The sequence below is a fragment of the Cryptomeria japonica genome, chromosome 2, assembly GCF_030272615.1.
Source record: "Cryptomeria japonica chromosome 2, Sugi_1.0, whole genome shotgun sequence".
Lineage (NCBI taxonomy): Eukaryota > Viridiplantae > Streptophyta > Pinopsida > Cupressales > Cupressaceae > Cryptomeria > Cryptomeria japonica.
In genome coordinates this window covers 52,066,125-52,077,261 of record NC_081406.1, presented here as the reverse complement: position 1 = coordinate 52,077,261, position 11,137 = coordinate 52,066,125, and the positions used below count along the sequence as shown (strand labels likewise).

At 34.9% G+C, this 11,137-nt stretch overlaps 1 protein-coding gene across 3 annotated transcripts in view; it reads right to left on the bottom strand.

The window, feature by feature from the left end:
- Positions 1-5,740: 5,740 nt before the first annotated feature.
- The window catches only part of LOC131046208 (uncharacterized), a 95,364-nt gene continuing 89,967 nt past the window's right edge, over positions 5,741-11,137 (bottom strand). For all 3 annotated transcript variants that reach the window (XM_057979887.2, XM_057979888.2, XM_057979886.2), the window contains one exon: positions 5,741-6,203. In XM_057979887.2, the coding sequence (XP_057835870.2) occupies positions 6,098-6,203 (106 nt within the window). In that variant the 3' untranslated portion in view covers positions 5,741-6,097. The remainder of the gene's footprint in view (positions 6,204-11,137) is intronic.

Sequence of the window (11,137 nt, the reverse complement as noted above, 5' to 3'; positions counted from 1 at the left end):
GATGCCTTGTTTCTTGTCAGCAGAGATGATATTATATTAAGACAAGGATTAGAAGCATTAAGATGAGGATTAGAAGTATTGAGATGAGGATTATAAGCATGGTGATGAAGTGGATATGATGTTGATGGTCATGTGCATGGTATAAGTTATTGTTCTTATTTCTCCTAAGTGAGCAAATGGTGCTACAAGGATCTTTTGGTCTTTGCATACTGGTGAAGTGTGAAAATACAGGAAAGTGCTTTAAAGATTGTCTAGGAGAATGCTTTGCACTCCTCCACACTTGAGGATATGGTGTTGCAATTTGTGAGTTAGCTTGCATGTGTTGTGAACATTGCACTCCTATCTTTCCAAGTCTCTGGTGTTGCCACAAATTTTTTTGGTAAATGCAATCTGTTGGCAGGTTGATTGTTTGTCAAGGCTAGTCCAAAAAATGCTTGCATTTCTCTGCATTGTTGTTTCTACTATTGTGGCTTGGTGGACGTGCTAATTTTTCTTGTCATGCAATGTCTTGGTTTAGATTTCAAGTGATTAAATGTATTGCAAGTATGTTTGACAATGTTCTATCTCATGGCTGTGTTTTCTGGCCCTCTAGGTATAAAGGACTATGTATCTATTTGGTTGTGTCAACTTGTTTTGGTATGACAATATGAAAAAAGTGTATGGAAATGTTGTTGAATATTCAAGGAATGTCTCTATGTGGTCCACAAGGTAGTGGTTGATCTTTTTGGTGTCGCATATTGTCTGGAGTTGATTTTTAGGGTGATTTGTGGTTGCTCGGCCAATAGGGACTATTCTCTTGCTTGTGTTATGCATTTTAGGGTATGTGCTAGCATAAGAGGTTGTGATGAGGTGACTTTTGCGCACTATTATGTCTTGATATGAGATACATTGTCCAAATTCATTTGGAAGTTATGTTTTTTGGCCCACTGATAAAGTGCTACACGTTTCATCTACACATTACCTTGTTTCTAACATGTGAAGATGTGCGCCAGCATGTTTGTTGTTTGGGGCTGCATAGAAAGATGTAATAAGTTGTTTTTCCTCCACTATATCTCTTGGTTTGAACCACTTTCACCGCAAATATGTTTTGAGGCCAACTTCTTGGGGTCATTGCTTGTCTCGAGGATTGTTTTGGCTAACCTAATTTGATGTTTTATTTGCTTGTGGAGAATATATATAAAAAATCAAATCAGTTGCAAGCAGGTGGAGTATGAGATGCAAGTTTTGTGCAATGAAAATGTGTGGTAGAAGTGTTGGAGTTGAATTGCCTAATGGTTGCTTGAGGTAGTGAGTCAAGGGCAGCTACATTCTAAGGAGATGGTTGGAGGCTATAGGTTGAAGGCTTATTAATTGTAATTCATTTTATCATGCATCCTACTCTGAGATAGTGAATCTCTTCAATAGGTCCCTATATCTTGCTCTACGATAGTGAATCTTTGCAACAAGTCATTTTAGAAGTATTGTGTTTCCTTAGGCAATGATCCTTAAAAAAAATTGCAATACTTGTTCATATATTGTGGGATAACTCTCACCATGGTTTTTCCCTTATTGAGTTTGCCACATAAATCTAGTGTTCTCTTGTGCATTGGTGTTCATGGCTTTATCTTTCTTTGTTGTTGATCTATTTAAGAGTTTTGAATTTGAATTGTGCTAAAGGTTTTAAGTTTTGGAGAATACTAATTCACCCCACCACTTTAGTAGTCTAGTATGTTCAACGCTACTATCCAACTCTATTTTTTAAGCCCATGCTCACAAATTTATTACTTGGTGTATCCAATGCAAGAGCATTCGGGTTCACAAATAATCCTACATCAACAATATATATATATACAGGTTTTTCATTCTTGGTTTAGGTTGAATCTTTAAAAGCATATTTTGGAGTGTTGAAGGATAAATATTTGTTTTATCAAGACTTGGCTTTCATTTCAAAAATCAAAACAGAGTATTTTATGTGATTTTCAAAGTATTATATTGCACAATTTCAAGGTTGCAAAGGTCGAAGGGATAAATAGGAAAATTATAAATTGAAGATGAATAATTTGTTCAATTTAGATGCCTAGGGAAGTGTTCATAGGGCAGGTGGCTTTTGGCATTCCATTCCTCTTGTATTCTTTCATTTCTAGTGCCTAAAATGAAGGGAAAAGCTGGTGATTTTTGAAAAAATAATTAAAGACTTCAATTTCCCAAAGAGCATGACTTGGTTCTTATTTTCATTCATTTTTTAAGGGCATTTACAACAAGTCATTGGATATATTTTAGAAAGTTTTTGGAAGCATTTAATAAGGAATTTCAAGCCAACACAAAGGAATTTCAAGCAAATACAAAGGAATTTCAAAAGGTAATTGGAGGGAAATGAAAGGGAAGATTTGGGTGCCTCTTTTTCATTCCTCAGAAGGTGTTCTTATCTCTATAAAATGTATCCTTCAATAGTTTTTGGAAGCAGCAAGCAACAACAACGTTGGAGACAGAACTTGCAAGTTGCTCCAAAGAATTGAATGAAGAAAGGTGTGAGAAATTAACTTGCCAAGAAGAGAGGGATAGAGAAAAGAAAAGAATGAATTTGCAAGTATGTTTGTGATGTTTAAGGCAGCCATGAAAGCTATAGGTTGAAGAAAAACATTAAACTTCAAATTAGGAGTGAAGTCAAGAAGGTGCAAAGGCATGAATATTCAAAGACTTGTAGGCATGAAGTTCCTAGAAATGTTGTAAATTTTCTGAATTTTGTATCTTGTTGTAATTCTCCATATATGTAATTATTCTTGAAGAATTATGTAAGAAATATATATTTCAATCATTGTTTCAAATGTGTTTATGCGGGCAAAATGAAATGTTAAGGTTGCAAGATTGGGCAGTTTGATAAGACCCCCTCCAATCTCAACTGCATCAATCATATCACATATGAACCAATATGTTAGCTTGGTTGTCCATAATTGTATTTTTGCTATAGATTTTAAAAGAAAAAGATTTATTTATATATTTACTTTCAAAAAAAATTAAAAAATATTGAACTTAAAAACATGGGGAAAAAAATCCAAAAATATTTATTGAATAACAAAGGTTTGGTTGCTTTTGGTGCTATGGGTGCCACAATCCCTGTCGTGGGTGATCTTGTTCCTCCCAAACCTCCTTCCTTTGTTGTTGGGCGAAGCTTTGCTCGCGTGGCCAAATCTACTGCTCATCCTCACAAGGGAATTTGTCCTCTTCCCTATGCCAAGACCTCCCCTGTTGTGGTCTGTGGCCAAGAAGTTGCGGAAAATGTTGATTTTTACCAATGTTGTGCTTTAATTTGTAGATTTGTTGGGTTTTGGCCTTCTCTTCCGAACCTTCATCATTGAGTGAGTGATTCCTAGAAGCCTTTAGTTACTCATGGCATTGATTTTTTTCCTTGTGTTAAAGGCTTTTTCATTGCTTCATTTACTTCTACTCATGGTCGCAATTTGGTTTTGGGTAAGTTGTGGGCTTGGGGGGATCACTCTCTCTCTATTAAGCCCTAGACAACTTCCTTCAACCCCCTTACTGAACCTGTTACTATTCGTCTGGTTTGGGTTCATCTTCCTAAACTTCCCCTCCATTTTCAAGAGCCTTCTTGTTTCAAGGACATCAGTAACTCCATTGGTAGCTTCTTGAAGGTTGATGATGCCATGACTGCCATGGGTTATTCTACCTTTGCCTGCCCGTTAATTGATATTGACATGTCTTTGCCCCTCCCTAGGGATGTGGTTCTAATGGTTGGGGATAGGCCATTGACTCAAAACATTGGATTATGAGGATCTCCCCTTTCACTACCAAAGATGCTTCTCAACAGGTCACTTGGCTTCAGATTGCTCTCTCTCTTGCCATAGAGATGTTGCTACTTGGTGGAAGGATGCTACTGAAGATCACTTGACGGTCAATGCTTTTAAGTTTGATTCTGTTGACTTCTCTAGGGAGGATGATGTCTCCTCCCAGGATAAGGTGTTCATTAGTGTTGATGAAGCCTCTTGTTATTGCTGCTATGGCCTCTTCCACCCCCAAGGCTCCTACATTTGTTACTCCTGATCTGCAACTCCACTCTACTCCTAGTGATTCTTCTCTTGTTGTTGTTCTGCAACAACAATTCGTTGTTGTTATGCAACAACCACCTGGCAGTAACTCTTTGAGGTTCTCCCCTGCCGAGTTTGTCTTTGTTTTGCCACCTATGGGTGGTTGTATGATAATTGATAGCCTTTTGGCTATGTGAAGGGTCAACACCCTTGTTAATGTTGCTTTTATAATCAAAAACAAATTCAACTCACATCAAAATACCAAGTTGAACATGGTAGACTTATCATATGTGAACTAATATGCTAGCTTGGTTGTCTATAATTATATCTTTGTTATTGCTATTAAGATCAAAAGTTATACTTCATGAAAAAAAAAAAAACCCCAGAGAGCCTTAAAACATGGGAAATTAACCCCAAATGTTCATTAAAGCTCTTGTTTTTGCATTTGATGCAAATTTTCTTTAAAATTCCATATTTTCTTCTTGTAACTATTATCCTATCAAATCTTTTGTTGGGTTCCATTATTGCAATACCTTGTAAATTATTTTCTTTTCTATTTTTTCTTTTCATGAATTGTTATAGTTCAATTGGCATCAAATTTTAAGCCTTAAACTAAATTTTATTGCTGTTTTTTTTATTAAGTTAATACTAGATATTAGATTAATTTTATATAGGTATCATGCTATCAAGTATTTTATATCAAATTTAAAAAATATATATTTTTTATTCTAATATTTAAACTTAGATCAATTAATGTTTTAATATTTATGAAATGTAGATAAAAAATTCATATGATGATAATCATCATATAATTTCTTTTTAGATTTTAATTTTTTATATTTCAAATTTATAATTTTAATGTTGATTTGTTCTTTGGAAAATAGTGTGATAATATTGGAATGCTTTCAAAACTAGGAAAAAATTCAAATCCCACTTAAAACTCAATTCAAGTTTTGAAATATATTTTAGTTCTATTAAAAGTTAAAGCTATAATACATTATCATTAATATAAAATTCAAATCCCACTTGAAACTCAATTCAAGTTTTGAAATATATTTTTACTTCCATTAAAAGTTAAAACTATAATACATTAATTTACTTATGATATGTGATAATGGTTAGTAGTCCTATCCAATGAAATTTAGTGATGTGGAAATCTAGTTTTATGAGAATGGTGATAAAAAATTTATAGCACTGAATTTATCAAAATATTTGATTTTTTATCATAAAATTATATTTATTAAACTTTTGAAATATAGTACCATAATAATAATCTCAAATTATTCCTCTGTTAATAATAATATTTTCGCAGCTTATAAGTATATATATATATATATATATATATATATATAATTATATAATTTAAAAAAACTGTTTCCAACATCTCTGCCGTCATTTATAATGCTGAATAGCAGTCGAGGAGGAGATTGGCAATTTTTCATATAATTTTTTACTTCTTGAAAGAGGAGCACATAATAAAAATATAATTGGATTAAGCTCAGTTAATTTAATCTCCAGATTATAAATCATTTCCAAACATTTCTGTCTGACCTACTTAATGCTGAATAAGAGTCAGGGAGGATATGACTGGCTTCTTTCATATAATTTCTACATCATGAAAGAGGAGCTAAAAATAAAAATCTAATTATAAAACAGGTAAGCTCAGATGATTTACTCTAATATTTTTGTGTTTCTAAATAGACTGGAATGAGCAAGAATAAACAAAGAGATATTGAATTAAATATTTATAAATAAGCTTTGTATGTAAGAATTGATAAATAAGCAACCAGTACTGATAGATTTGAGCTCAATTCCGAGGAAGTTTGACTACTGCAAATAACACCATCCTTCCTGCCACGTAATTCTTTGAATGTTCCGTCCTCATCCTACTTTTGTCTATTTGCTGCTCCGAAGCTTTTACTCCTTTCCCACAGATATTGGTCTACATTAAACTTTGCAATGGAGTTTGTGATTTAGATCATGAGATAGTGTACCTTAACTTTGTAATGGATTCCATCATAACCACTTTTTCACTTTTGCTAGAGCCACATGATTCTCATTCTAAGAAAGTTTGGTTATTGCCAAAAACGCCACATTTTTTTGCTTAGTGGCTCTTGAATATTCCTTTCCTCTACAGACGTCCTCTTTTCCAGTCCCTGCTCCAAAGCTTCTAGTCTTTTCCTGCAGAAAATAAGGTATCAACACTTATTGTTGCACACACAAATAGCCAGCATTTGTCACCATTAAAGGTGTGCCTCAATTACATTTAAATAAAGCCCATTTTAGTTATTTCTTTGTATTCACTTCCAATTTTCTAATCTCATTCTGCAGAAAGACTTACTTGTTCATTTAATGACAAATCAAGGCACTAATATCTTTAGAAAGATAAGCTCAATTCCACCTTGGAATGTTTAAGGATGCATATATAGAGGTTACAATCATAGGTACATGCCTTCCTGCAGATTAAAGCAGGTAGGCTTTAAATTTGACGGTCAGCTCAAGCAATTTTTTAGTGAGCTGTTTCAGAGGATCGCCCTTAGTTGTAGATATAGTTGTACCACTTCTAATTACTGATAAAAATAAGAGTAGTCACCACTTAATTCAACAATTTGTTGAAGAATTTGTCTTTGCATATGTTATGTATAAATTATATACGTATTTGACATATGAAATTGATGTTCATTGTTTATATTTCAAAGCTGCAAAGATGAGGCCGTCAACAGTTTTTATGCATTTTAATATTTATGGTATAACACAAAAAATATGTGAAAAGTCATCAATTCCTAACCCTGATAGCAGACATAACATGGAAAAGGGATGAAAGAAAAGGCAAGAATGAACATGTCTTGTTTCTGAATATTGATAAATAAGTTCAATCAAAATCAACTTAAGTTTCAGCAATTAGTGTTCGATGCCTGAAGTGATAAGAAAATGCAATGCTTTAAGGGATCATCCGTGAGCTCAAAAAGCAAAATGAGGAAGATGTGCGTTCATTTGGGCCATAAAAAGTCAATCAATTGAAATACAAGTTTCTTTACTTTCTACTTATAAAATCATATGAAATGATAAGTTTTTAAACGAAAATCAAAACTTCAAAGAGCTTGTCTGCAAAGCATACAACAATAGAGGGAGTTTGCTTCAGCGCAATACAATTTCATGGCAATGCTGCAATACTATTATACAAGTCATCCAGTACAGAAAAACCTCTCAAATTTATTTGATAAATTTTCTTTTGTCTTTGAATATTTCCAATGTGTTCTTACCAGTCTTTGTAAAATCTCCGATTAATCACATTGTTCCAACGAATCACAATTTGGTAGTATTCTTGCTTTCCCATTTTTCATTAGCAATATACAGTTCTTAGAATTGCAGATCCTTTCCATATTTTATCCTTAATTTCCTATTTAGTTTCCTGATTAATTGTTGTTTGGGACCAATTCAGCTATGAGTTCATTTTAATTGATCATGCGGTAACAATAAATTTCTTTATAAGCAACATTTCTATGGATATAAAAATATGATATAAAAAACACATACATTCTGAGCCTGGCCATAGTGGAGTTCCTTAGATTGACTAGACATCAATTCCAAAGACGGACAGAAATTTGGTAAATAGTACAGCACAAGGATGCTAAGAAATTTTACACATATATCTTATATATCCTTAATAAAAACTAAACAGCCTTTATTACTGCCAACATTCAAGTCGGCATATTGTTTGTTCCCTTGGTGCCACTGTAATCAGTTTGTTGCAATAGCATTCCCAGTGATATTTACCATTGCTAGAAACGTGACCATTAACTTTTTGCAAAATCAAATGCTGGATGCAAAAAAAAAATCATTTACTACACTTGGGATGATGACCATAATTGTCAACAAAGTCCATATGCACAGATGAGTATAAAACGATAGATGTAGGGAAAGTAGATCCATACAACAATTCTCAAAAAAGCAGGTTTGGAATTAGCGATGGTTGTTCTTTTGAGTTTCAGCCTTGCCCAAATCCAAGGCTTTGGAGACTAGGCAGAAAGCTAGCAACCTGACTGAACATGGCTAAACTTATATCTATCATGCCATTGTAATGTCATAAAATTGCGACTGTTAATTTTGTGGACCAGAATTCAAATTTATCTTGTTCTATGTATTATCTATCACTGAATTGTTGTATAAATCTGATTGTCTTCTTTTATGTTGCAGGAGAGGAGAAGCATTTTTATTTCAATGTCCATTCTCACACATTTCATTTGGTATATGTAGTGGGCTGGGTACGGTCAAGTGATGCCTTGACTGGCCATGTCTTTTGGACATGGCCGATCAAGACATCACTTGATCGTGCCCCCTCACGATAATAAATGTTTGAATGAGAGACTTCATTTATCTCTCATTCAATCATTTATCTTACCGAGGCTATCATGCATTAACACTCCCTCTTAGCTAGGTAAGATAAATGTAAAAGGTATTGGGAGCAATATTCATAAATCGTATGATGCTTATCTTGGGACCATAGTTTCAAGATGTGAATTGCCTCTGTTGGCGATTCTATTCACAAACTCTTGTGTGGATTGCCTCAGTCGGTGATTCTATCCACAAGCTCTTGTGTGGATTGCCTCAGTCGGCGATTCTATCCATGAGCTCTCACGTGGATTGCCTCAGTTGGCGATTCTATCCACAAGCTCTTACGTGGATTGCCTCAGTCGGCGATTCTATCCATGGGCTCTTGTGTGGATTGCCTCTGTCGGCGATTCTATCCACAAGCTTTTACGTGGATTGCCTCAGTCGGCGATTCTATCCACAATCTTGAGTTATTGTAAGATCGTCACCTTCCAATAACCTCAAAAATACAAGTGGAAATCATTTGGAAGTCGTCACTTCCTTATGATTTACACAGGGCCCATAAAATAATTATTAGTATTAATAATAATAATCAATATTTACAATTTTTACCTCATAAGTGCTCAATCTTGATTAGTAAGCTCCCTCTCAATCACAAGGTATCTTGAGTTTCTTCTAGAGAACATATTTTTCTGAACATACATCTGAATTTCTGACTTCAGCAAGGGACGCTTGTAGTTTAAGTTTGAGAGGACAAGTTCTTGCAATGTGGCCATATTCAAGACTTTCAAGGAGATATCAATCTGATCTTAATCGGATCTTCCTTCAGGCGGTTAGGCTTTATAGAAGGAAACCTGGCTCTGATACCATGTTAATTTTGTGGACCAGAATTAAAATTTATCTTGTTCTATGTATTATCTATCACTGAATTGTTGTATAAATTTGATTTTCTTCTTTTATGTTGCAGGAGAGGAGAAGCATTTTTATTTCAATGTCCATTCTCACACATTTCATTTGGTATATGTAGTGGGCTGGGTACGGTCAAGCGATGCCTTGACCGTCCATGTCTTTTGGACATGGCCGATCAAGACATCACTTGATCGTGCCCCTCACAATAATAAATGTTTGAATGAGAGACTTCATTTATCTCTCATTCAATCATTTATCTTACCGAGGCTATCATGCATTAACAACGACCCTAGCAATTTTAACCACATTTGAGGTCCTCACCTTGGCAGCGGCATCTTCCTTCCCAACTGAGACCTCTCGCTACACTTTCATCTTGAACCCCTCCCTATTTGAGTCATGTTTCTGCCTTTAGACCCTATCCGGGCCCCAAGATAGGGGAGGACAGGGCGCCCTTGTCCTTCCTCTTAGAAAGGCCCTAAGATGGGTCCCTCCGACCCTTTTGCTTAATTTGCTCTTCGGGGGTTTCAATCTCTCTTTGTCAGCCTTTGACGGATGAAAATTAATTCTCCTAGGCATGTATAAAAGGGAATTAGCCTTCTCATTTGCATATACATACATAAAAATACATGAATGAGAAAATATACACAAAGAGGCGAAGTTTAAGCTAGGCAACCTCCATTATCATCATCAAGCATTCAAGCACTCAAGTCTTCTTCATTCATCCCTTGGAGCAACATTACAACATTCATTTGCAAGCATGTGTGTGTGTTAGGGTTTTGTCATATTACATGCCATTTCATGCGACACTTGCGATTTCATTCAAGAAGCAAAGCAATCATCATCAACAAATTGCAGATCTACAAGGTATACAATTCCATTATCTACATTCAAGCATTTGCAATTACTTTCCTTCAAGGTTGATTTCTCAACCGGGGTTTGACTAAGGCAAACCTCGGCAAACCCCTATCCACAACCTTTCTTCTCTTCTTTTATGTGTGTAGGTTGCAAGTGTGCGGCTGTACTTTCAGATTTGGACTCCATTTGCAAAGGCAGAAAAACCCTTTTCGTTTCGCAGATTTTTCGGAGGACAGTGTGCACTTTCAACACGGTCCCGACGACTTTTCTCCAAATTTACAGGGCAGATCCGTATCAGTCTAAATATCTAAGATCCGAAGTTACAGTGCGATCCAAAACCGGTAGCTCCTCATTTCACTCATTTTATCTCCCTTTCCCGCATAGTCAACAAGTCAACTTTCCCACTTACAAAAGAAGGCAAAATCACACTTCAACCCTTGAAATCTACTTGGAATTCACATCCTTGTTTCCCTTGGATTTGGATCTAGTGGATTCAAGCCCCTCTTTTGAATGTAAAGTTCTTCCAAGCGAAAATCATCCTAGTGAGTTCCTTTCTCTCTCTTAGGTGGGGAGTCACAAGGGTTCAATTTTCCACTTTACATTTTGGTGAACCCAACTTCTTACACATTAATTCTGATTTCCCATTATTAGATCTGATTAAGTGCAATTTGAATTTCAAATTTTCATTTCCAAGTTTGATCTATTTGCAAATTTTAGAGGTTAATTGCATAAAAACCATAATTTTTCATTTTGACAAAATTAATCTAGTGAAGTGTAAAATTTTAATTGCTTGTTTCAGATCTGATTTCTATTTCAAAATTGCAATTCAAATCTGTCTTTGTATTCTGAAAATTCAATGGTTAAAAAGTAAAACCCTAATTTTTAAGATCCTTCTATTTTCGACCTGACTACTTATTTGACTGATATAGACATATCTCCAAATCGGCTATTTTTTTGGATCCTGCAATAAAATCATATTATCTATCATCCCTGAAAATTTCGAAAAAAGTTGGTCGGAC